This window comes from Urocampus carinirostris, chromosome 1 (genome assembly GCF_059441175.1).
Source record: "Urocampus carinirostris isolate Australia breed hairy pipefish chromosome 1, RoL_Ucar_1.0, whole genome shotgun sequence".
NCBI lineage: Eukaryota > Metazoa > Chordata > Actinopteri > Syngnathiformes > Syngnathidae > Urocampus > Urocampus carinirostris.
This window is the reverse complement of record NC_142349.1, coordinates 59,127,714-59,155,325: the sequence shown is the minus strand read 5'-3', so window position 1 is coordinate 59,155,325 and position 27,612 is coordinate 59,127,714. Positions and strand designations below refer to the sequence as shown.

General features: G+C 39.6%; 1 protein-coding gene across 2 annotated transcripts; it reads right to left on the bottom strand.

The window, feature by feature from the left end:
- Positions 1-2,051: 2,051 nt before the first annotated feature.
- Positions 2,052-25,185, bottom strand: asph (aspartate beta-hydroxylase). 2 transcript variants are annotated; one of them, XM_088346963.1, is made up of 7 exons: positions 25,039-25,185; positions 15,205-15,357; positions 14,983-15,051; positions 13,041-13,130; positions 10,053-10,165; positions 6,217-6,279; positions 2,052-3,504 (listed from the first exon to the last, which is right to left on the bottom strand). In XM_088346963.1, the coding sequence occupies exons 1-7, from the start codon at positions 25,079-25,081 to the stop codon at positions 2,773-2,775; spliced, it is 1,263 nt and encodes a 420-aa protein (XP_088203089.1). In that variant the 5' UTR covers positions 25,082-25,185; the 3' UTR covers positions 2,052-2,772. The 2 variants fall into 2 exon arrangements, with proteins under 2 accessions (XP_088203089.1, XP_088203097.1); XM_088346971.1 differs by having other exon boundaries at positions 2,052-3,501.
- Positions 25,186-27,612: the final 2,427 nt, after the last annotated feature.

The following is a 27,612-nucleotide window of genomic DNA, read 5'->3' as shown; positions in this document are numbered from 1 at the left end:
CAACTCGTGACGCAATTGTCAGGGATGTACCCGTAACGACAATATTGCGATATAAGGATGACCACAAAATATTGTTATTATGTGACTAAATGTACGGAGATCCCCTCGGTTTTCACAGTTAAGGGGGACCAGAACCACCCGCAAAAAGGGAAAATCCGCGAAGTAGTGTTGCACCTTGTAGGTGATAGGAATGAGTGGAGAGGTGTTGTAAAAGGATAGTGGGATGTTTGGACGTGTTCTAAGGGATAGGCAGGGCACCTGTATGATGCGGCAGGGGTAAACCAGTGAAAGCGGTTGGGCCCTGCTGTTGAATAGTGTGTGTTGTGTCATCCTGACCCGAGTGACATGGCCGCTTTCTTCTGGAGGGACGAAAGCATGACCAACTTGGGTGCCGAGGTGCTTAACTAGTTTGGGTGTTTGGGCATTTGGGTTGGTCATGGTCCAAAAATGTTTGTTTCTGTTTTTTGCTACTTTTTCCCTTTTTTTTTTCTTCTTTGTTATTATTGTGTTGGGCAGCACGGCGGCGCAGTGGTTAGCGTGTGTGCGGCACAGTTCTAAGGTCTTGGGAACCTCCTGTGTGGGTTCAAATCCAGCTACCGGACTTCCTGTGCGGAGTTTGTATGTTCTCCCCATGCTTGCGTGGGTTTCTTTCGGGTACTCCGGTTTCCTCCCACATTCCAAAGACATGCATTTCAGGTGGATTGGCCGGTCCAAATTGTCCCTAGGTGTGAATGAGCGAGCGAGTTGTTTGTCCCTGTGTGCCTTGCGATTGGCTGGCAACCAGTTCAGGGTGTCCCCTGCCCACTGCCCGGTGATTGCTGGGATGGACTCCAGCACCCCCGCGACCCTACTGAGGATAAGCAGTGCAGCTGATAAGATGAGATTGTTTGTGTTTGTCTTGCTGTTGGTCACCCCTCTTGAGGGATATGCCCAAAGTAGATAGATAGATAGTGTGGCACCTTTATTTTATTTTTTTTGTTTGTTTACCGGCTTTCAATAGAGCGACTTGTTGACTTATCGACTCGGAGTGAGAGAGAGATTTAAATAGAACAAATAAAAAAGTCAGATTTCCAGTTTGCTATCAAATATGTTTTTGCCACTACGGCAATTAGAACTCCTAGAAATCAGCCTCAGCACCAATTCATTTTCAACAACCGCATCGAAATTCATATTTTTGCCCATACGAATGAAAATGACATGTCAGGGTCATGCTGACCGGAATTTCTTTGTCATTTGATTGGTTAATTCTGTTTTAAATACTGGACAAGAAGCAAAGGAGATTTAATAGGATGGCAGTTTGTTGTTTTGACTATTACATCATTGTCACTATCAGCCAATCATGTTGCTGTTCTCTGATTTTTCACACCCTTTAGGGCTGCTCTGTTTTTGTAATCTCTGAGATTTCATAAATAGATGGGGCTCGGAAAAGGGCTTCAGGACAAAATGGAATTCACTTATCTGAAAGCCCCTCTCCCGGTTCTCCTTGTAAAATCCATTGATGTTGTCTCGCCTTATTTTTCAAGTTTAAACTTAACATCAGTACTCTCCACAATACTATATTATGATCCTGTCTTATCCACAATATTGTGACATTTGGATAGTGTTACACCACTACTGTGACTTAATGGTGAAATAGCAAAGAGATATTTGTGTGCTGTTCCTGACAGATATTTTGGAGCTGGGACTTTTTGTTGTCTCGTGATGTCAAAATATGGAATCCCAGCTGCAATCAACTAGGTGGGCCACAACGTCCTGAGGTGTATTTTCAGGAAATCAAAATTCAGTTTGATGTTGTGCATATTTTCGGTAGATGCTACATAGAGGTAGGAGACGGGCGAAATTCGGGCTTAAAATGTGAATCGTTTAGTCGGGCCGGTCGGGCTTCTCTCTCGACGTTACTTTCCCATTCTAGGAAGGTCTACACAGCATGCGCTTACTTTTACTCAAGTAATAATTAAGATAAAGACAATGCTTACCAAAATATCAGTTCAACTCAGAATCACTATATCCAAAGAAATTTTCCTCCTCGGTGATGCGGTAAAAGACCCTCCACCTCCCTCATGTCAGACGTTATTTGTGCTTCTTGCCAATAGCTTACAATCAATTATCAAATCAAGTTAATCCGCCGAGTTCGGGTTTATATACGGGGTCAGGCTGAATTTTTTAGACCCGATCTTACCTCTAATGCTACGTGAGGTGCCCGAAAAAAACTCCCAGGAAGCAAAGTTCTTGTTAAAAAGTCTAAAAATTGTGCGAAAACCAGTGAAATTTGTGAAAGGTTCTAATGGAAGACAAGCCGATTTCAAATTAGTCTGAAGCACTGATTATATGAAACACAGCATTTGACAGATGTTATCAAAACATGCTAAACAGTCGTTAAACCCTACAGCAAATACAAGAGTGAGGTTAAGTTAAGGTCCTTTTTTCTTAATGGTCCCTACTCACAAAAAAAAAGTCTCAAAAGGGGTTCACAGGCCCACAGTTAACCGAGATTGGCGACATCCAATCTAACCTCTCCAACATGGATAAGGAATTCCTTTTCCGGGGAAAAACCACCAACCTTGAAGAAAAAACACAGGTAAGGTTCTAAGCGTGCGCAAAAACCCATCAGATCTGCGCAAACGTCGGGCTGTTATTAAAAAATATATAGTTAAAGTTCACGTTTGTTGTTTATTTTCTTGCCCCCCCCAAATTCCAATGTGCTAGCGTCCCAGCGTTCCACTGTCTAAATGTGTCCTGGGCATCAATGCCCGTTTATAAATGATCACAGCTCTATTCTTCTACTTCCAACTCAACTTCTTTCTCTTCAAGTCGTGCTTCTTTTAATTCTTCTGCTTCCTCCACATCTTCCTCAACAGCTTCTGCCCAAGCGTCTGCTGCTTCTGTGTTTTCGTGCCCATCTAAATGTACTTCCTCCATCTCATCCATGGAATCATCTGAAATAACGTCTTCGTATTGAGTATCATCCGAGAAAACCTCTTCATTCTCAGCGTCATCTGAGAGTACTTCTTCGTTTTCAGACTCATCGAGAGGCGCTGCCTCGTTCTCTTCATTGATGTCCTCTGTTTCTTCCACGTCTGGTAATACTTCCTCGTTATTATCTTCATATGCAGCAGGCTCCTCTTCAATGGGCTCAACTGAATCATTCAAAACCTCTGGAGCATCTTGTTCGTATGTCTCTTGAGCAATTACCTCAAGTTCTTCTGCAACATCGGCAATGATTTCTGTTTCTTCAAGTACTATGGGAGGTTCCTCCTCTATGTGCTCATAAGGAGGTGGTGAAGAGTCCCATTCCCCAGTTTCCTCCACATCCTCCTCTGTCGGGACGTCTCCTTGGTCGGCAGCATATTCCATATCAGCCTGCATCTCTGATAGTTCCTCATTTGTTTCTACATGTGGCTCTTCCTCACGGGTCTCCACATGCTCCTCTGTGGCCCACTCTGTAGGTGGTTCCTCGTTATTGTTTTCAGTTTCTTCTCTTGTTGGCATTTCTCCACCAATCTGCTTGAAAAAACACAGTTGTTTAGGTATTTGCACCTGGATCCCCTGAGCATTCATTAAAAAGGTATCCATATTCAATAGAGGTGCTATCTTTTAGTGATTAGCACAGTAACTAATATTCTCTGACAACAGAATCATTGTTTATTTGGGATCAGATTAGTATTTAAACACAAGGAGAGGCCTTGATTTTGACAAAATGAAGGCATCCATCCATACATTATCTGCACTGCTTATCCTCAGTAGGGTCGCGAGGGTGCTGGAGCCCATCCCAGCTATTTTCGGGCAGTGGGCAGGGGACACCCTGAACTGGTTGCCAGCCAGTCACAGGGCACACAGACAGACAACCTACTCACTCATTCACACCTAGGGACAATTTGGACCGGTTAATTACCCTGACATGCATGTTTTTGGAATGTGGTAGGAAACCGGAGTGCCCGGAATAAACCCACGCAAGCACGGGGAGAACATGCAAGATATGGCAAGATATAGCTGGATTTGAACCCATGACCTCAGAATTGTGCCCCAGACGTGCTATCCACTCAGCCGCCAACAAATAAGGCAATTGAAATCATATTGATATATACTAAGTTATACTAAAACACTTTTGAACTGGATCCTGGAAAAAAATTGGATTCACCAGATAGCCCCTGAGTAGCCTGCCTGAAAATAGCTTCCTAGTGATGGGGCAGTGTGATTTTCTATGAAATTTGATTTCTACCTAAACTGACACAAGAAAACATTGACTAGATCAGTGTATTCAGATAAATAATAAATTCTTCAAAATTCTTTACATTTAGCATATAATTTAGCTTATAACATACCTCTATCTATCTATCTATCTATCTATCTATCTATCTATCTATCTATCTATCTATCTATCTATCTATCTATCTATCTATCTATCTATCTATCTATCTATCTATCTATCTATCTATCTATCTATCCCATCCATCCATCCATCCATCCATACACCACCGAGCGCCCTTAGGCAAGGTTTTAGTGGTTTACTGGGCCTATTTTAACCCTACTTCTAATAATTATAACCTGTTAATAACTTAATTATAACATAGTAAGAACATTTATATACGTTGTCATTTTTTATATGAATATCAAACAAGTAGCCCTTTGCGCTGATCACCAAAAGAAAATAGCTCTTAGCTTCATAAAGTTTGGTTACCACAGGGATATATATGGTAAAACAGTGAATGCAATTTTGTTATTCCAATAATAGTAAAAGTCCAGTAATAAAAATGGCAAATAAATATCTTAGATTTTTCTAATCCTTAAAGGGATTTCCAGAAAACGTGATTTTCCACGGCACTTTTTCATATGTGACAATTTTGTTATAGTAGTTAAAATCAGTAGTGGTTTTTTCATAAGCTCAATTTAAAGTGTATTATATTTAATTTTTGATGTCCCACCTGCCTTCCACACCACCCTGAATGCCTGCAGAATATCATGCTTAGGTTTTGAGTTTTTCCTTGCCCGTATGTTGGTTTAAGATCAGGGGATGGTGTAATTGTGATCCTAGGTCATTTTATGATTAAGGGCTATTCAAATAAATGTGACTTGACTTGACTTCAACGAGGACAGCAATTTTACTTGAAAGCATGAAGATATGTAAAGATATTTGTTCATTCAATCATTTATTTTTCAGCCACTTGTACTCACTAGGGTGGAGAATTATTAGCCGACTTTGGGCAGTGGTCATAGGAAACCCTAGACCAGGCATGAAAAACATACCAGATCTCAACGTACCAGACCCTGCCCTTTAGATGATTTAATCCAACCCGCCATGAGTATATCAAAAAAGAGGTGGGTCTCTTGGTAATTTCTATTAAAACTTTTAAAATAAATAAAAACCAAGTGCTCCTTCTGGCTGCTACAGTTAAGGATATATTCTCAGCTTCAGTAGGCCGAACCTAGTAGTTTGATCTGATGTAGTCTAATCTTATTGCATGTTTCTTTTTTATTAAATTCTAACCAGTACAATTAAGGCTAAAATTGTATTCTTTTCATAGCTCCCATTTGAGTTTGTACAGCGTGGTGAGTTGGTTCAAGAATAAAACTACTCGGGGCGGCAGTAGCTCAGGAGGTAGAGCGATCGTTTTAGGATTAAGGGATCCCAGTTCGAATCCCGGCTTGTCCGTGTTACATGCCGAAGTGTCCTTGGGTAAGACACTGAAACCCCAATACCCCCAATAAGCAGGTCAGCAGCCTTACATGACTGCACAGATCACGGCCGCTATTGGGAAATGTGAAGCACAATGTAAAGCGCTTTGGGAAGTCATTGACTTGAAAAGCGCTATATAAATGCAGATCATTTCATTTCATTACACTCACTCAACTGTTATAATAAAGCATCCAATGCCAAACATGAAAATAGTATATTTCCCATTTTTGGTGGAAAAATAAACTGCTTGCCAGCCAATCGCAGGGCAGAGAGACAGACAACCATTAACACAGTCATTCCTAGGGAAATATTTGAATTGACAATTGGCCTGCGAGTCAGGTTTTGGTACTTGGGAGAAAACCGGGGTACCAAGAAAACCTACTCAGGCACAGGGAGAACATGCAAACTACACAAAGGGAACCTGGAAGCTGGAATGGAACCCGGAACTTCTGAACTGTGAGGCGGACGTGCTCACCAGTTATCCAACGTGCCGCCCACGTATGCATATATAATAAATACATTTGAAAAGAGTAAATACGCACCTCCATGGCCAACGTTTCGGCAACAGGATCCTCTTGCACTGCTTCAGGTTCTTCCTCAAATATCTAAAACGAAGAAGAATTCATGTCATTAACATCTTGCATTTCTATTGATATATACGGTGCTACGGTTCATTGGCACGGAGGCACTTGTTAAATCAGGAGTTTTGAAATTGGACTTGGAGTCTCCAAAAAGAATTTTTCAGTCCAAAAATATGCAGAATTCAACAACCATCCTGTACTTCAGAAATGAAGTACAAACGGTAGATATGAACATTTTTGGGTGATATCAAAAAATACTTGCATATGGCTGTAAGAAATCCGGCTTCTACTTCCTAGTTTTTTGTAACCATACTACGTGTACTTTATCTCTAGCGTGCTAAGAACTTTGACGTTTTTATCGTTTATTATCTCGTACGAAAGTGGAATAAGAAAGCTTGATGCGGTTGAGAATATGGTTGGATCGCTTTTTTTCGGGCACTTTCTACCACGGAGGAGGAAGTCAGCTAACTCTCGAAGCCGATCTTTCACAAGTAAGTCAAACTTCACTTCATTTATCTTTATAGAGCATATTATTTTATGAATTTATTTGGGACAAAACACTACAGGTTACTTATACAAGCCTTAAACATACTTATCTAATCACATCTCATTAGCTACACCGCTTATCCTCAGTAGGGTCGCGGGGGTGCTGGAGCCCATCCCAGCAATCATCGGGCAGTGGGCAGGGGACACCCTGAACTGGTTGCCAGCCAATCGCAGGGCACACGGGGACAGACAACTCGCTCGCTCATTCACACCTAGGGACAATTTGGACCGGCCAATTCACCTGAAATGCATGTTTTTGGAATGTGGAAGGAAAACGGAGTGCCCGGAGGAAACCCGCGCAAGCACGGGGAGAACATACAAACTCCACACAGGAAATCTGGAGCTGGATTTGAACCCACGCAGGAGGTTCCCAAGACATGAACTGTGCCGCACATGCGCTAACCACTGCGCCGCCGTGCTGCCCTAAACATACTTATATAAACCTTAAAAATACAAAATATAAATAATGCAGTTTTGGGGTTGGAAACTATTAGACATTTTGAGCTAGAGTCACAGCATTGGTTATTTCTTTGCGCCTTTGAGAACTTTTTTCGTATGGCCGCAAATGCCTCTTTGATGGAGGTTTGTTTCCCTCCTAGTCGAATTGTAGATGCACCGTCTTTGTCTTTTACTTGTAATCCTTTTTGACATGCCTTACATTGTAATATGCGATCATTTTTAAGGTGCTGGTAAAAAATGACTTGTTTCCTCTGGATCTAGCGACTACGCGTTTTCTTCTGTTCCCCGTCCGCTTCGTCAAAACCAAAAAAGTGATGTACCGCCCTTCTTCGGTGCAAGCTTAGTTTAAGGGATGTGATTGATGAAAGGAGATAAAGTCTGAAACCTAGCCGGGGGTTTGGAACCGCAGGCCCCCCGGGGTGTCCAGGGCAAAGCCAATTTACTTGTCCAAACCATGCTTAAATTAATCATTTAGTAACATCTTTAGAAGTTTTAAATAACAAAATAATTTGCCCACATACCTGATTATTTTGTAAATACTGCAAGGTCAGTTCAAATGCAGTTCAGACCCTGCAGCTCTTACAACGATGCGGCCAATTTATGCAACTTTTCTAACGCCCGCCAGGGTGCGCCATAGCAATAAAGGTAAGAGTGAGACAGTCGGATTTTTAATTTGTTTGCTACGCAAGTGAAAAAGTCGGTATTCCGACTATAGTCGGAAAAATCACATCCCTGTTTCCTTCTCGTTTGATCACTCTGTTGAGTCCGCCATGACATTGCGTTTATTGGCTTGTGCTATTATTAAAACTTGCCTCTGATTGGGCTGCGCTTTTAAAACTCGAACAGTAACATTTGTGGTTGGCCAAAACTCCATCACTCACAACAAAACCTTGAAATAAACTTCTGACTTCGGACTGCCGCCCCCACTACCGCCCCGTTATTCCGCATTGCCCCCCCATATCTTTCCACCACCCCCAGGGGGGCGGTACTGCCCACTTTGGGAACCACTGCCGTAGAGCAACCTAACTGTGGTTCACATTCATCTTTTTCGGCCAATTGCAGGCTTTGTTTTGCCCCGCTTCAGCCTATGCGAGCCTGTAAATGCTGAAAAGGACCCGCCTCTTTTACCTCCAAATAACATTAGCCAATAGTGACCGCAATAATGCTGACAAATACAAGAAAATATCCGCCGAGAAGCATCTGCATTGATGGACGTTGTTTGTTGCTAGCTGTCTATTTAGCCCCATAATTCATTTTTACAAATACACACTAGTAAGAAATGTTTTTTCCGTGCCATAGAGCACAGGTGTCAAACGGGCGCCCCGCGGGCCAGATCAGGCCCGCTACGGGATTGAACCCGGCCCGCGAGACAACACTCAGAGAAGCGCAAGAGTAAAACAATCTGCAGGTTGAAATATGTCAACTTGTTGTTGCCAAAGCCAGGTGCCTCTCATATAGACACTGTACTTGTATTTATTTCTCTCTCTCTCTCTCTCTTCCACACCTTTTCTTCCACTCTCTGTCTCTTTCACTCTCTGTGTCTCTCTTTTTCTCTTCCTTTGTTGCTCTTTCTCTCTCTGTGTCTTTTAACATGCTTTTTTCCTTTTCTCTTTCTCTCTTCCTACCCTCTGCGCTTTCTTTTCTCTTTTCTCGCCTTCTGTCTTTCCATTTCTCTTTGGATTTCTTTCTTCCTCTCCCTTTCTTTTCACCCTCCCTCACGACTTTTTATCTTTTGTTTCTCACACTCTCTCCCTCTCTCTCTTTTTCTTTCTTTGTCCCGCCCTCTCTCCTTTTCCCTCCCTCTTTCTCTTATTTCTTTATCTCTTTTTCTTTCTCTTTAATCAACCAGTCCAGCCCCCGACAGAATGTTTGTTCTATCGTGCGGCCCCCGAGTAAAAAGGAGTTTGAAACCCCTGCTATAGAGCAACCTAACGTGGGATTCACATTCATCTTTTTCGGCCAATTGCAGGCTTTGTTTTGCCCCGCTTTAGCCTATGCAAGCCTATAAATGCTAAAAAGGACCGGCCTCCTTTCCCTCCGAATAACTTTAGCCAAAAGGGACCGTTTCAAATGATAATTGATACATTGGTTAGAAAAAAAAACGCCGGTATTTGGATCCCAGCATACACGGCGGACTACTTTGCCTACGCGGGAAAATCTAGTCAGCGGCTGTTTGCCTTAGACCTTGCGACTCAATATTGATCCATATATAAGGCGCACTGTACTATAAGGTGCATGGTCAGCTTTTGAAAAAAATAAAGGCTTTTAGGTGCGCCTTATAGTCGTGAAAATACTGTACATTGTTTTTGTTTTCTGACTTGTTGTTTGTTTTTGTTATGTTCGAAATAAAGTTTCATTCATGTTTTCATATTTCATGTTATTTGATCCTGTTGTATTTGATTGTCCAATATTGATTTTTTTTTTGGTTTGTTTTTTTAATTGTTGTTTCTACTTTTTTCTATTTATTGTTGTAAAGGACTGTATAAAAAGATTACATTCACAATTTTGATGTATGTCTAATCCCCAGTGTGCTGTTTTATGAGCAGTCCTGAGTTTGCGTCATTTTTGGGGACAAGCTGCCACCCCCAATTATACAATTTACTTTTCAAGAAGCAGGCGGAAAGAATACAAGTTAATTAAAAGCAATTAACTTCAAGAAAGCCGCTGAGCTGCACTTTTCTTAACCCTGCCGAAGAACTACCTAAATGTCGCAATGAAAAAAAAACTAAACAAAAAAAGACCGTGCTGCATTATAACATTTGCTGAATCGCTCATTTATGTCCTGAACCAACCTCAGCTTGATCCAAAATCTCTTGCTCTTCTTCATCTGGCTGTTCTTGCTCCACTTCAATTTCTACTTCAACGCCTTCAGCCTCGGCTGGCTCCTCGAATGCAGGTTCTACAACTAACAATAAAATCAAAGGATTAGAAAAGCCGTGCAGAATGTAAGACGGTCACATTTTTGGCAAATAGTTTGTGCACAGTAACTCTTGCAGAGTAATTGCGCTGGTACAGTATACGAGTCATTCCTGTTATTCTGAGCCATTTGAGTCCCAGTGACATAAAATGGTATTTTTTGTGTGGGCTTAAACTTATTTTTCAAATATATTCTTGTTTACCTAACTGCATTCTACCATACTGGGATATATGCAGCATCAATTCATTTAAAATAAATTACTCTGATTGTAGTACAAGTACACTAAAATGCTATGTCCCTATTTAGTATGGTGGTCTTCTGTTACTAATATAAGAGGGAAGAATCAAATTATTTTATGATTTTTTTTTATCATTTCTGTATGATAATATTCCTCACTTCCTGACAATTTTAGTCATTTTTCATGTTTAAAATCTCTATAATATGTTGTTTCCCAGCTTACAATACTGTATTTTTTAATTTTTCCCCTATTGTTGTCAAGGCTTGCCATAATGCTAAAGGGAGAAGCAAAAGCATGATAACCGTGTTAACAGCTGGCAATTATCAAGAAATACGAAGAAGACACAGAATGGCTACCTTCGCTAAGTTGTATGGCTGTAAAAAAATCAACAATTAGGGCTATTATTAAAAATAATTAGGCGGATAAAGAAAATAAATCTTCTAACGGCATGACAATCCTAGCAAATGGAAATTTTAAAATCAGTTTCATATTTAATCAGCCAATGTTGTTTGCATCCACCCGTAACTTCACTCGACCAGTTCAAGTCACATCACACTATCGGTGAATCAAATTTCCTTTTTTCCTTTACATGTATATTTTTCTCCATATGTACTATTTTGTCACTTTTAATGTTTTTAGCTGAGAAACTGCGTTTCGGAAGGCATTACCATAGATTGCTATCCACCCCTACACAGCAATCACCCACCTCGGATCGGAATTGGGATTAAAATCCTAATACCTATGAAAATCCACCTTTGCCAATGTGAATGAGCTCAATTGGATGACCAATTGTTTGTTAACGTCACAGGCAGGCTGTGCAGATTGTCATAGCAACCAAGTGGAAATTCTGCCATGGCTGCACATAAGTGGTGCACAAATGCACACAGGCGCTGAAAACGTTTCAAATGCGCCAGATTGTCAGTTCGCGTGAGTGAGCCTACTGAAAGGGATAGCTTCATGGTCTGTTTCATCGCTCAACCTTATGTTTGTGGGACACGAGGAACACCAAATAGTTTATTCTGTTTTTAATATTGGACACTTGCTAAGGGGATTTCGTAGGATTTTTATTTTGAGTAGTATTGCATAGTTTTATTTGTTGTTTTGATGATTATGTCCCAGTTGCTATCAGCCAATCATGTCGCTGTTCTTTTTCTTGCAGTTGTTTGAATTCTTCACCCATGATCTGTTTTATTATATATATATATATATATATATATATATATATATATATATATATATATATATATATATATATATATATATATATATATATATATATCTCATCGGCCGTACCGCTTATCCTCATTAGGGTCGCGGGGGGGCTGGAGCCCATCCCAGCCATCTGCGGGCAGTGGGCAGGGGACACCCTGAACTGGTTGCCAGCCAATCGCAGGGCACACAGGGACAGACAACTAATTCGCTCATTCACACCTAGGGACAATTTGGACCGGCCAATTCACCTGAAATGCATGTTTTTGGAACGTGGGAGGAAACCGGAGTGCCCGGAGGAAACCCACGCAAGCACGGGGAGAACATACAACCTATGTGCAGTTTAATGTGTAGCTTAGTTTGTGTAGAAATGCTGCCTAACCATACCCAGACCTAATCTCCGCCGTCCCCCAAGAAAGTTGTACAGGGAAATGTTTTAAAAATCGTTTTTCGAATAAGCTGTTTAAAATGTACCTGCAAAGAAATATTAAAATAAATCAAATAAAGTTAAAAAAAATACTGCACATGATTCTGCTGATTTTAATGTAAAATCAATTAATGAATTTATATTTTTGTTATTATTATATGGTTATTTTCTAGAAAACACATAAAAATTGTAAAAACTGGTTGAAAATATAGTAAAATCCAACATTACAGAAAAATTCTTGACCAAAACAAAATAACCTGTATTTAATAAGCCACAGTGATCACAAATTATAAGAAAAACTTACTCCCAAGTAAGAAATACAATTTAGGCAACATAATAATTTATGAATAAAAAAACAACAATTAACTAACATGCAAATAGTGCCAAAAATAATTTTATAAACATTATCGTGGGGCGGTGTGCCTGGAGATTTATTTAAATGAAAAAAAAAAGTATGCCATGTCTCCAAAAAGGTCTTATCTGACAAACAAGGGATCCGGTAAATTGAAATTCTCGGTTCGCGGATAAGTCGTCAGTGCACCAATTAGGACGCAACTTTGAAATGAAAACAGAAATTTTATCTCCGAAAAAGGGAATGACCAAACATATCTCTAAATAATATTATAAAACATATTAATAAAACAAGTCTGGACAATAAAACGGCGCTTGATTTCAGGGAAGTCATCCCGTGAGGAAAGAATGCAAATAGGATTGGGCAGGACACAACAGGTGAAGTTTAATCGGTGCCTGGTGAAGCCCGGTTATGCAATGCTAAGACACTTTGTAAATAATCTTGAATGCAAATGCAGACCTGCTAGTTGATCAACACCATCATCAGCAATTTACTGATTCAAATCCTTTCTGATTCTTGTATTTTTATTTCTAATCTCTGAATTTTAATCACAGTTATTTTTTTCATTTGATTTCATTTCAATTTACATCCCAAAATTCCAAACATTTACACTCAGGATTAGTGACAATTGTATTACCTTCTTCTATTGGTTCAGGAGGAGAAATCACGACTGGGGCTACATCATCTTCATCAGGAGAAGTCGTTTGAGCAGCATCACCTTTCAATCCTGTGAGATAATGCAGATATCAATGGTTAATGCTAACTAATATTTGGGTTACTAAATAAGGATGTTCTCTGTCAACATGAGGACCTCATCCTGTATTAATAAACACTTCCAGACATCCCGTCTTTGAATGCAATTTTTGGGAGCAACCAAAAGACAAAAATAGAAAAGCTCTTAAGCCTGGTGATTTATTGTTTTAAGTGTCTGCTTCTATCTTCTGTGTTTTTTGTCCCGTTTGACAACTACACTTTGGATTTCTTTCTATCCTATCGTGATGGGTTTTAACGCACAAAAATACGTTTATTCGAGGAATCAACTCCTTGCCTTGAAGAATTCTCGTGCCGGTGTGTTGAGGGGGCCCTATCGTGGATGGAAGGCCGGAGCTAGCTAAGCAGCTAGCGGCGTTATAAGTCTTCGGTACTGTCCGTAATCATGGTAAATGTGAACTCTCTACCAAATAAGACTAACGAACGAGTTGTTCTGGTGAAAAACATCAAAGCGCACACCTCTCTCCATCCATCCATCCATCCATCCATCCATCCATCCATCCATCCATCCATCTATCTATCTATTGACTTAGTGACCATAATCAAATTTCCTACCGTATTTCCTACCAGAAAGAGTGTAGTATCAACTCCAATGGGCTGAATAAATAAAACGCATAGGTTACTCTTAAAACAAGAGCAGATGTGACAATAGCTCGGAGGATTGGGCAAGGGCCGATACCAGGTAACAAAAGATATCAGCCAATATCTATCTATCTATCTATCTATCTATCTACCTTGGTCATATCCCTCAAGAGGGGTGACCGACAGCAAGACACACACATACGATAACAAAGAAAATAAAAGGGAAATAAATAGCAAAAACACACAAAAATCTTTGGACCATGGACAACCTAATTGCCCAAACACCCAAACAAGTTAGGTACCTCGGCACCCAAGTTGGTCATGCTTTCGTCCCTCCAGATGAAATGGGACACCAGAAAGCGGCCATGTCACTCGGGTCAGGATGACACAACACACTCTTTTGTTCAACAGCAGGGCCCGACAGCTTTCACTGGTTTACCCCTGCCGCATCATACGGGTGCCCAGCCCATCCTTAAGAACGCGTCCACAATCCCACTATCCTTTCACAACACCTCTCCACTCCTTTCTATCACCAACAAGAGCTCTAGCTTCCATTATATTTAGACCTCTTTACTGCAGTGCACTCATAACACCATCCATCCACGTCAATCGCGTCCTTCCTCTTGGTCTCCTCAGCCAATATACTGGGCAATATTTGAGTATCAATGCTTGCCATGGCTATCAATACTAGTACCTTTGGTTAATTTATTTTTTATAGGATTATCAAAAGGAGAGAAGACAGAATTGTCTCGTAAAATTAGATAATAGTGATCATGGTCTTTATTCCCTGTAATGTAAATTGAAAAAAACAAAAGTTCACATAGTCTGGTTTTATTACAAATCAACCGAAATATAATTATAAGTATTATAAGTATTTTAATTTTGAATATTGCTGTTTATGGTTGAAAAATATGTAGGAAACACTTTAATGGATGATGGATTTGCATGTGTGGGTGGGAAGACAACTTTGAAGAAACCTAATCTTTCCTTGCTGCTTTAAACATTTTTGAGCCATCCCTACTTTAATGAGGAACGTATTATCATCCCCAAACAACCATAAATTGACAATAATGTCATAAATACATAATAGAATCCAACAAGAAGACTTGCCAAAGCATATTGCTCTGGTGTTTTAGGAGTTTTGAAATTCAAGACGTATTTCACCTGCATCTATTGCATTTCACTGACAACATTTTTTGTTATCAGATATAAAAGAAAATACTCACCTAGAAGATTTTTAGCGTCCTCAAAATCAAAGTCGCCATCCCCGTCAGTGTCGTACGCCACCAGTTTACCTGAAACGTACGTAAGATAAGTAAACAAGTTTGTTTCCTTTGTACTTTTTTTAAATAATTGCTATAAGGAAAAATGGTACAAATGTTGGTAAAATTATGTTACAGTAAAAATTGTGCTGTAAATGTTGCCAATAGCATCTGAGTTAAACTCACCAACAATGTCGTCATAGTCTAATGGGTTGAAGTATACCACTGCTATGGCCGTCCAGACCCCCAGCAGGGCAAGAACAATGAAACAGGTAAAGAATGTGTTGCTGCTTGAAGCGGACTCCGTCTTCTTTGCTTTCTTGTTTGTCTTCGTACCATCTGAATCAGAAAGGACAATTTCTATTTTAGAAAGGGATTTTTCAGGTAACTAACATGTGGTTACTGTAATTCTACTCAGATGTAGGCCCATATATTTCCCTAATGCATGATCACTTCCCTTCGATTTTACTCCTTACTCTAAAAAAGTGCATTCATGATGAGAGTAAAAAGGTCCAAACCCTTTGCAAAGCATAAAGGTCAGGAGAAGAGTGAGGGACACATGTCCCGTTTCATCAGGTTAGGTCTAGACTGCCTGAGGATACCCCTGCCACAATCCCTTGGGCATTACCAACCAGCTGAAAGTGATTGTGGGAGGGAAAAAGCCAATTATTTTTACTTATGTTGAGTTGTGTTACGGGAAATAAATTTCTACTCAGGGCTTTGCGGGACAAGAACAGAAATTGGGGGATGTGGGAAAGACGAGGAAGAATAAAGAAAACTGAAACGCAGTGCTCGTCTGGCATTTATTTAGTAGTTATACACTAGTTTATTTTTGTAACCAGTTTCAATCTGTTTTGAAGTGAGCAAAATTGAATGAAAAAAAGAAAGGAAAGATATTGAATTGTCGCATCAAACGCATGAATCTATGCAATGGTAAATAGGAAGTACGTTCATAATTCCAAGAGCAGTGTGTTTCAACTGTTGGGTCTGGACCCACCCATGGGCTTAATGGGATGGTTCCCTGCCAATGGTGAGCATGGCCAAACACAAATATAACAGAGAATATATGAGATATGGATTTTATTATTGAAGACAAAAATATGCAACTAATTGAGCATTAAAGGGAATAGTTGTTTTGTTTTTGCTAGTATTTTGTTTATGTGGATACATTTTACTATCCCTGGTTTTAACTGCACAATCCTTTCATGCGATTAATTTGAGATGTGGATTTCCTTTCTTGATTTGGATCTCGGCTTGTAATTGGGGTGGGATTGTTGCTCACCGGGCAGCACCGGCACTGAGTGGTTGGCGCGTCCGCGGTACAGTTCGGAGTTCATTTGTTTGAATCTAGCTACCGGCCTTCCTCTGCAGAGTTTGCATGTAAGTAGAGGTCACAGCCCCAGTTCATGTGTATCTCCAGCGTGCAAAGAACTTTGACATTTCTATTGTTTGATATCTCGTGCATCCCTTCAATATGGTTGGTGTAAAGTGTAAAGAAGAAATTAAAGTGGAATAAGAAAGCTTCATGTGGTTGAGAAAATGGTTGGAGCTCCTTTTTTTGGCCCTTTCCTACCACGGAGGAGGAAGTCACGTAACTCTTGAAGCTCATCTTCCAAAAGCAAGTTAAACTCAACTTTATTTATCTTTAGAGAGCATATTATTTTATTAAATGTTTATTTTTGAGTACAAAACAATACGGGTTACTTAAACAAGCCTTAAGCATGCTGATATAAACCTTAAACCTACAAAATATAGCACTGAAGCTACTTTTGAACCTATCTTGTTTGTAAGTTGGGCTATTTTATGCATCCAGCAACCAAACTGGCACAGAAAGTGGAAAATCGTGCCAAGACATTCAAGTGACTTTTTATATTTTATCATTTTCATTCGTTTTTTTTTTAACTTTTCTTGTCTAATAAAGCTTTGTACTGTACATTAACTTTATCGTTTGCATTTTTAGCCTTATTTATCGTTTTCTTTATATTATGTGCTAAATTTATGAACATTGACTGAACATTAGTGTCCGTATAAGGCAGTTGCAGTTGATTTAATGGAGGGTGGTTGCATTTGAAGACCTTGGAACGGATTAATCCCATTTCAAATAATTTAAATGGGAAGACGTGTTTCGATTTACAACGGATTTATTATAATAATAATAATTTCCTTTGTATTGTCATTCTTTGTAACAATGTACACAGAACGAAATGTCGATACACCTGACCCGTTGTAGCGAGCCGATGCAGCCGCAGCCAACAGAGGGCGCCGCCATTTTACCAATGTTATAAGTCTTAGGTATGACTCACAACGTCAACTAATTACATTCGTAAGAGGTACCACTGTAATGGGATTTATCTTACCTGTAAGTTATTTACCTCTTTATGTTTGTGTGCCATTCTTTATATAAATGACAGTTCTTAATCGCTCTTACACACCACCTCATGCATATCAATATTTGAGTGTATTAATTAAATCAAGTTTCAGTCCTTTTTCTTGTTTGTTTTCTTCTCAAGCACAACCTTATCTGTTGACCTTTCTTCCTCGTCACTCGCCTTCCTTGCTCACCTCTCAAAAGTGCTCTCGACCAGCAATCTGATTGGCTGAGCGGCGTCACGTTGGAAGACACTGATCTCTGCTCGCTTTCTGGGTTTCTTTGCCGGTTGCATTTACAACCGGCAGACTACCGTAAATAGGTTGCTCTGCTTAAACGAATGGAGCGGAGTCCGCTTTTTATCCCCGGGTCGAGGTGTAATCTGTTGGGCATCTGGGATGGGGGAGGAACGAGTCTGCCACATACACATGGAACTTGAGCTGCGAATGCAAACCAGTCAAAAGTGCTAACAAGCATATTAAGCTTACGGGTAAATTGGATTTTATCTCACAGGGTTCATAAGCCTTTTTCATGGCCAAATTCAAGCTTTTTTTAAAGGACTTACAAAGCAAATTCCCCAATTTTTCCAGAACCATTCAAAAATGAGCAATTACATTATTATATTGTTAGTAATAGTAAAAATTATTGATTAATATTCTAGCCATTATTGTTATTGATCCCACCAACAACAACACAGCTTGTCTACATCACACTGGCTTACAAAGTCAAGTCATGTTTATTTGTATAGCCCTTAATCATAAGGAGTCACAAAGGGCTGCACAGACCACAGATTATTGCAAACTACAGACTATTATTACACCATCCCCTGATCTAAAACCTACATGAGGGCAAGGAAAAACTCAAAAAAATGGAAAGGCATCTATAGCTGTGATCTTCCTATGTGATATTTAATACTGCATGTACATTTCTCAAGACATATGATTTTTAGATCTTGAGTAAATTGCGAATATATTCGTTGATTTGAACAATACGTGTGTAAATCTGTTTGAGACAAATCTCTCCACATATCATTTAGCAAATGATAGTCATATGTAGCTTACATTTTTGCCACTAGGAATGCTACCTTAATAATTTTCATGGCCCATTATAAATGTGCATAATTGATACATTATTTTTGAACTGATACACATTTCGTAGTGACTTTTCTAGGTGTAGCATATAGCAAAGAGTTAGCAAAAAAATACATAGTTAAGGTAGTAAACTCCTCAAATTACCCGTATTTTAGACTGGAGAAATCCGACTCTCCCATTTTGAAGGGTTGGATTTCTTTCTTGATTTGCAGCATGCTGTGCTTGGATTTGTTCCACTTATTAGCCACTTTTTATATTTTACATGTACTAGCCATCGTTAATCAAAACCTCAGCCTTCCTACATCTTGGTCTGATGCACCTGCGTAATATAACTAATGCCAGCTGCCGTTAATCACGAGGAAAAAAGAAATGCAACGGCAAAACGAAGCCACCAGGGCAGGCGCGTTGGCATCATTTTTAAGCGAACTTTTTTTTTTTAAATCATTTAACGCTTGGTCTTTCGAGTCAGACAACTGAGAAACATGGCAACCATTTCAAGAATACAAAAGCATCTTTCAAACCTTGAAAACACAACATTTAAATTCAAGCAATTTCAAGGATCTCAAGCACCCTAACCCTGATATTATGCTGTAAGTTGGATATAGACAAAATCTACCATTATAGCAGCATGACCAAAATTTCTACCAACCCAGCATCCACCGGCTTACTCTTCATGTCACAGCCCCAGTTCATGTATAAACATACTGTACTGTATCTCCAGCGTGCAAAGAACTTTGACATTTTTATTGTTTGATATACCGTCCAGCTTGAAGCAACTGTTCAATATGGTTGGTGTAAAGTGTAAAGAAGAGGGGAGCCGTTTCATTTGAAATGAAAGTGGAATAAGAAAGCTTGATGCGGTTGAGAAAATGGTTGGATTGCTTTTTTTTTTGGACAGTTTCTACCACGGAGGAGGAAGTTGCCTAACTCTTGAAGCTCATCTTCCAAAACTAAGTCAAACTCAACTTTATTTATCTTTATAGAGCATATTATTTTATGAAATATTTATTTTTGAGTACAAAACAATACAGGTTACTTATACACAAACCATATTGAATGGATGCACGAGATAGTAAACAATAAAAACGTCCAAGTTCTGAGCGGGCTGGATATTCAGTACACATAGCACTGTATGGTTACACACGAACTAGGAAGTAAAAGCTGGATTTTTTTTCTTCCCTGTGGATGCTGGGTGATCACAGCGCAACACGCCGGTACGGCAGAAAGAAACACTACAGTAATGTCCTGTACTCGGAAAATAGTGCACAGTACAAAATCTAACTTACAGCAATTTTCTGATATTTTTCGACATCCCGAAAAATGTTTTCGCATCTACTGTTTTTCACGAGTCGAATGGTCGTAAGTAGGGGAGCGTCTGTAGTACGGATTAAAAGTAACTTTCCCACAACTACCTTATTGTTATTTACACAGAACAACAAAGATCATACAAATAAAGCATTTTTACAGTTATAAGTTGATTTGAATATTTCCTTGCCCTCATGTAGGTTTTAGATCAGGGGATGGTGTAATGATAGTCTGTAGTTTGCGATTAATCTGTGGTCTGTGCAGCCCTTTGAGACTTCTTGTGATTAAAGTCACAAAAAAATCAACATGAATATGACTATATTTTATATTTAAAAATCACTATGAAATACTCCTGGATGTTAACTTATACGATTTTATCATAATTAACACATTTTTTAATAAAATATTTCAATACGATCATATTGAGAAAGTAATACCATTTTCATTTAATGTATGTTTTTTACTTATGTTAAGTGAATTATTTTGTTTCATTAAACATACTTTGGCCATTAATTACCAAATTAAGTAGTAGCTCATCAAGTGATGTTTATTTGTATGTTGTAAATAATGTATTGGTGTTCTTACAAAACTAAATTTTATTTTAAAAGCAAACAACTACCAGAACCATGAACATTTATATTGATTAAAGATTTAACCTGATACCAGAATATTACTGGTAAATTGTCCATGTGTATACTAGGGCTGCTACAACTAATCGATAAAATAAACGTGTTGGCAACTAATTACCTCATCGATTCGTCGTTTGGCTTGATTTATGAGCCACTGAGCATGTTAAATCAATGCTTATAAGTGCATTGGATCTCGTTGTGAAGTAGTTGGTTGTAGTACCACTTTGATCCAGCAAAAGGCACCTTGAGACCCTTGGTTTTTTTTAATGATTTTTTTAACATCGCATCATTAAAAACAAAATTTGCATGAAATTATAAAGTTACCAATTTTTAAAGGGAACAGAAAGTGCTGCAGAAATACAGATAATATGAAAATAAACTAAATAATATCTATAAAGTAAAAAGAAAAATAATGACATGTTTGTCTCAACACATGGGGGAGATTCTTAATCATATTTTATACCATTTGCACATTGGAAATGTTTATCATATTCAAAGATTTAACCTCAAAAAACAAATCTGTTTTAAAAAGTGGGTTGACATTTTTTATATATATTGGCAAATGCAATTTTTGACAGGCATAAAATGTAATTTATTGCTCTTCATTTTTGTTTTGTATATTAAGTCTACCAGCTTGATGGGCTTGGGGGTAAGGGCGCCCGCCCTGAGACTGGGAGGTTGTGGTTCAAGCCTCGACCAAGTCATACTAAGACTTACAACATTGGTACTCATTGCCTCGGCTTTAGGGGTTGTAATTATAATGACTCCCAACACATCAGTTGGGTTCAACGAGGGGGCTGGGAATCCCCTCCTCTGTATCAATCTCCCAGAAAGAGTCAGAATAGACCCTAGCCACCTCCCACTAGCGGGATATGGCTCCGGTATATATATATATATATATATATTTTGGCTAAGGTGATAGGAAAAGGGTATCTTACACATTTGCAGGGGTATAGCATAAATTTGTATGTGTTTTTGTTCATTATTAAATAATTTGACAAACACTTGTCATGTCATTTTTATTTGTACAGCCCTGAATCACAAAGAGTCTGACTATTGCAAACTACAGACTATTATTGCACAGTTCAAAGACTATTGCAAACTACAGACTATTATGACACCGTCCCCTTATATTTTCAACATAAAATATAGGTTATTCATATGCTATAGAAGCTTAGATTTTAACATTTCCAATGAGGTTTTAAGATTTCGACTTGGACTTTTTATGGTTTTATATCATAAAATATTCTATTGTTTTGTGTACTTGTTTTTATTTGTCCAAGATGTCCAATATTTAAAAAAAAAGGAAAATAAAAATGTTTTTAAAAAATCCGAATCATCGATTAATCGAAAGTGTCACGATTGCCCATTGCCCTCACTTGGGCCAGCTTGTTTGGCGCCAGTCGTTGCTTGTTGCCTGATTGGCTCCCTCCTATTCAAACTCAGTGCTCTCATTCACTCCTTGTCAGTCCGTCAACGAAACTCTGCATTTGCAAGACTTGTATTTTGACTCTGTCCGGTATCCTGCTTGTGTATCCAGTATCTGGTATCGATCCCGCCTGTCTCGCCCTGTCCGGTAACTTGCTCCAGTATCCGTCATCGATCCTGTCTGTCCCATCCTGTCCGGTATCTGGCTCCAGTATCCGGTATCGATCCCGTCTTGTCCGGTATCATGTTCGTGTACCCAGTGTCAGGTATCAATCCCGCCTGTTCCGTCCTGTCCGGTATATGCTCGTGTATCCTGAATCTGGCATTGATCCCATCTGTCCTGTCTGGTTTCGATTTCTCCTCTGCCTCTGGCTTCCTGTTTTCCCGCGCATGACTTCTCTGTCTCACTTCTTCCGCCCAGCGATCGCCAAATCACTGGCGTTTGTGCTCACGCGCATGACTGCCCCATACCCATAAAATAAAGCTTGTGTGAAACGTTACGCGTCTGGGTCCTCCGCCTGTTCGGGTTCTAACAGAAAGAATAATTGACCCATTCAGCGATTATTAAAATAATCGTTAGTTGCAGCCCAAGGAAAATCCCAAATCAAAAGGGTGGAAGCAAAAGTTTGATGAGTTTAGTCAACTATGAGTTATTACAGTTCACGGATCTCGCCTGGGTCGTTAGGGCACCACAGAGGACGCAACTCTGGACAAGTTTCTCCACTCCTGACGGTTCCTGGCCTGAGTTTGTGGCAAAGTTGGTACTGAGCAATAGTTGCCACAAATATCATTAACTGAATGGTTCAGTCTGAACCTCACATTAACATTCATTCCTTCATTTTCCAGCTCGATTTGAGCCGGTGGGCAAGGGAAACTCTCGACTGGTGGCCGGCTGATTATGGGGTGGAATAGTGAGTGTTACAATTATTTATACTTCAATTCTAATCGGGCATTTTGAATGCACTAAATATGACTACTTGGTCGGATAGATGCAGTGTTTCCCATACCATTGGAAGATTCTGGCAGACTGCCAGGGTTTAAGTGGTCCCGCCAGAGTCTCGACAACTTGAATTTTTAAAGCGCGTTCTCTGGTGTTTGCCCCGCCCCGCCTGCACTGTGATTAGACGGCTGGGTAAAATGTGGCGTTTTCCCCAATTTGCGCAGCCCTTCTTTCTCTCTTTCAAACAGAGCCCTTGGCAACTGTCTAGGTTTATGCCTGGTTTGTGAAAAACAAGCACTCTTTTAGCACCACTCCCAACCTGGCCTGCTGCTGCATCCTGCCTGCCAGGCAGAAGAGAGGACCATAGTTTTGTACCCACCTCTACCAGAAGCAAACAGGAAGCTCAGCGCTGTGTGGCTACAGGAAAAGGACAATGCCAAGTGTATTTTGTTTGATAAAATGGGCTGCTACTGCTAAAAATCAACATAAACCAACAAAAACAAATCACCTTTAAGAGAGCAACAGGCTGCAACAAAAATGCAAACATGATGCTGTTCCTGAACAAAAATTTCAATAATCATGACAATTCTATGCAAAAATTATCGGGATCGATCCATACTACCATGTATTTACCTGGATTGGATCGATACCATAAATTCCAGTTTTGCCCACTCTTACTTTTCTCCTCTTTCTCTCTCTTTAGGTCTCCCTTTCTTTTACTCACCCTCACTTTCCATCACTCTTTCTTTCACTCTGTCTACATGTTTTTCCCTCTCTCTCACTGTCTCTTTTGTTCTCTCTGTCTCAATCTCTCTCTCACACTCTCTCACTCCCTTTCTTTTTCTCCTCTCTCTCTTTCACACTTTTTCTCTCTCTTACACTTGATTGCTCTTTTTTTCTCACCCTCACTTTCCATTCCAGTCGTTCTTCACTCTGTCTACACGTTTTTTCTTTCTCTCATCGTCTCTTTCGTTCTTTCTGTCTCAATCTCTCTCTCATACTCTCTCACTCCCTTACTATTTCTCCTATCTCTCTCTCTCCCTCTCTCTCGCACTTTTTCTCTCTCTTACTCCTGATTGCTATTTTTTTCTCACCCTCACTTTCCATCGCTGTCTTTATTTTACTCTGTCAACTTTTTTTTCATTCTAGCTCCCTTTCCCTCTTACCGTCTCTTTCTGTCTCTAAGTCTCCATCTCTATCTCTCTCACGCTCTCTATTTTTCACTCACTTTCTCTCTCTCCAAATATCTTTTCTCTCTCTCTTTGTTCTCTCTCACACTTTACTTTTCTTTAATAAGCTAGTCCGGCACCCGTAAGGTTTATTTTTCTATCTTGTGGTCCCCAAACTAAAATGAGTTTGAAACCCCTGGCCCAGACTGTCCACCCACTAGGGTCTCACAAAATCCAATGTGAGGCACAGAGATTGGTGAAGGAATAATGTCACAATTATATTATTTGCCCTCACGTAGGTTTTAGATGAGAGGATAGTGTCATAACAGTCTGTAGTTTGCAATAGTCATTGATCTGTGCAGGCCTTTGAGACTCTTTGTGATTGAGGGCTATACAAATTAACATGACTTGACTTGACTATGCATATATAACTTTGTCGAGTTCACTATTAACAGGTTGCAAACGTATAGTGGTGGGCGGAGCTGAGGATAAAGCGGAACATCTTGTTCCCAGGGACTTCAGATTGCATCTTAAGTGGCCCATAAGGTTTGTTGAAGGAAATGCAAATGCACATTTACGTATGCATGAGGGCAGCATGCAGCCCACGCCATATTAAACAGTCGGTCGCACGTCCACCCCACCACGTGGCAATACATTGAATAACTTTGGATGGATTGATTTGTGCAAGGCTTTAAGAGACCCCGAGGGGGGTCAGCGGTTCAGGCCGAAGGAAAGTCACACCCACTACCCCCTTAAGTCACGCATGATCACCAATTAAAATACAACACATTTTACACTTAAACTCAACACGATATAATGACAATTCCATTGATAACTAGAAGCTCACTGTTTAAATGGAGGACACCAAGAGTGCAAGTTGGAGAGTGTCGGAATATTGCGTGTACAGTACTTTGCATACACCAGCGCGTACCACTGACACGAACACAAAACGAATAAAGACTTTTCTGCACTCAGCATTTAAACTACGCGATAAGACTTGCAACTAGCAAAGGCGGCCATCAAAATGGCTGCGCGTTAGATTTGCGCTTAGGTTATAAATGCGTAATAAGCGACGAGAAACCGGAGTTACCTTTGGATTTTGTATTCATCTTGGCGTTTTCCGTCAGGGTCATGATTCTCGGACTTTAGAAGCCACGGGTGGGGATCTCGGTGGAGTGGAAGGCGTGTTTCGGAAAAGGGAGTTTGGAGCGCTTGTGCGGGGTCTTAAAAAATAGCGTGCGCGTTTCCAAGCTGATTGATGGCAAGGGCGACCAATGGCTGTTCTCGAATGAGGAGATTGGTGATGACGTCAATAAGCGAAAGGTGACGAAGGGGGCGGGACTCCGGGTTAGAAACGTACATACGTGGCGGCGGCCAGGGATGGGGATTCCGGCTCTTTTAAGGAATCGGCTTTTTCGGCTCGACTCCCAAAGGGTTCTTTAGGGGAAAAAATATAGTTTTACTTTTGATAGCGTATAACCAATAAAAATGAAACATGATGCACCATTTTAATTCATTTTGAAAATTCATCATGCTGCTGTATTATAATTCCTAGCTCGGTGATCTTGGGGGGTAGGACGCCCGCTCCTAGACCGGGAGTCGTACCTGAGACTTAAAACATTAGTACCCATTGCCTACCTGCTTGGCACTCGGCATTAGGGGTTGGAATTGGGGGCTTTGCTCACCTCATGACTCCCAATGACAGGTCTTGCGACACATGGGTTGGGTTGTGTGAGGGGGCTGGGAATCCCCTCCTCTGTATGAAGCTCCCAGATTAGTGGGAAATGGCCAGTATATACAATACATAAGTTACAATAGCATTTATTGTTTTGATGTCTGGTGAAATTTAAACTTTGTTGTTTGTACTAAACAAATAACACAGAGTTTACAAGCGCCTTCAAAAGAGAGAAAGGCAGAGAAGGGAAAAGATAGAGAAAGAGAAAGAGAGAATGTGTGTGAGAGAGAGAAAGAAAGACAAGGGGAAAGGAAAGAAAGAAAAAGAGAGAATGTGAGGAAGAAGCAGAGGCAGATATAACGAGAGGAAATAGAGAAAGTGATGCGAGAGAAAAGAAAGCTAGAGAAAAAGAGAGAGAGGCAGGGAATGATATAGAAATAGAGAAAAAGAGTACTAAAAAATAGCAGTGATAGGAGCAAAGAGAATGAAAGGGAGAGAAAGGGAGAACCAGTGAGAAAGATAAAAAAGACAGGAAGGTAAGAAAAACAGAGAGAGAGAGAACATGAGATAGAGAGGAAAGATAGAGAGAGGCTAAGAAGGAGGGACAGAGAAAAGAGGGGAAGAAAGAGAGAAAAAAAAGAAAAATAGAAACGGGAAATCAGAGAGAAAGAGAGCGATTTGAAGAAAGCCGGCTCCTTATTGATGAGTAGCCGACTATTACGCAAAGAGCTGGCTCATTCAGCCTTTTCGTTCGCGAACAACAAATCACTTGGAATGGAAGTGCATGGAAGTAGCCCATACAATGGAAATCAGTTTCTCTATAAAGTTGAGTCGCGTCGAGTCATGTTTATTTGTATAGCCCTTAATCACAAAGAGTCTCAAGGGGCTGCACAGATCAAAGACTACTGCAAACTACAGACCATTATGACACCATCCCCTGTTCTAAAACCTACATGATATATATATATATATATATATATAAATGTGATCTCTGTCGAAGATGTGTAATATTTCTAAACGTTGAACTTTGATGGTTGATTTTAATTGACAACAAACCAACCTGGTAAGCCAAGTGTGCTGACCCACACTCTGCCCATTCAAGGAAAACTGTATGTAGTGGTGAGGGCAGTCTGAAAAAACAAAAACACAAACAAAAGAACAAATAATAATAATAATACAGGAAAAAGAAGAAAAAAATAAAAAGCAAGAACAAATAAATACAAAAGAAAAGGAGGAATAAGCATGAAAAGTGAAAGCTAGGAAAAAGGGATGGATGGAGAACAAAATTGAGGGGAAAAAAACAGGAAAAGGAGAAAAGATGAAATATCAAAACAAAAAAAAGCTACGAAAAAAGGAGAAAAGGAGAACAAAATTGGGAGGAGCAGGGAAAAAAATAAGTAAAAAGCAGGGGAAAAAATGTAAAAAACATGAAATACAAAAAAAAGCTATGAAAAAAGGAGAAATGAAAGATAAAATTAGGGTGGAAAAGCAGGAAAAAACTAAAAAGCAGGAAAAAAAGAAGCTGAAAAAGAAAAAAAAAAGCTAAGAAAAAAGGATAAATCGAAAACAAAATTAGGGGGGAACCTCTAAAAAAATAAGTAAAACGTTAGGAGAAAAGAAGCAAAAGACGAAATGAAAAAAATTTAAAAGCAGGGAAAACGACAGGTTTTGGGGGTTGCTTTCTTCAGTATACAGTATTTCTAATGTGCTTACCACTGCACTACAGAAACATGTATACATTATTACAATGCAATTAAATCAAGCAGGAATCTTAACAAAAATACAATATGTTCTAAGTAAGCCGAAAAAACTAATCCATCCCTGGCATATTAAGACATTACTGTAAACAATTTAGAAAACTATATTTGCAAGTCCCTTTTTACCCAGAATATCCACAGGGATACACTAAATACCAAAATTTTGAAGTAACGCAACAACAACAAAAACCTCGGGGATAAAAACATGTTAAATGAAAATCATATTAATTTC

What these genes read in the sequence shown, in the direction of transcription:
- asph (XM_088346963.1), bottom strand. Translation starts at nt 25,081, where the DNA reads ATGACCCTGACGGAAAACGCCAAGATGAATACAAAATCCAAAG. An exon ending in GGACGCTAAAAATCTTCTAG is followed by an intron (nt 13,131 to 14,982) that starts GTGAGTATTTTC and finishes ATTATCTCACAG; the next exon opens with GATTGAAAGGTGATGCTGCT. An exon ending in AGATTTTGGATCAAGCTGAG is followed by an intron (nt 6,280 to 10,052) that starts GTTGGTTCAGGA and finishes TCTTCGTTTTAG; the next exon opens with ATATTTGAGGAAGAACCTGA.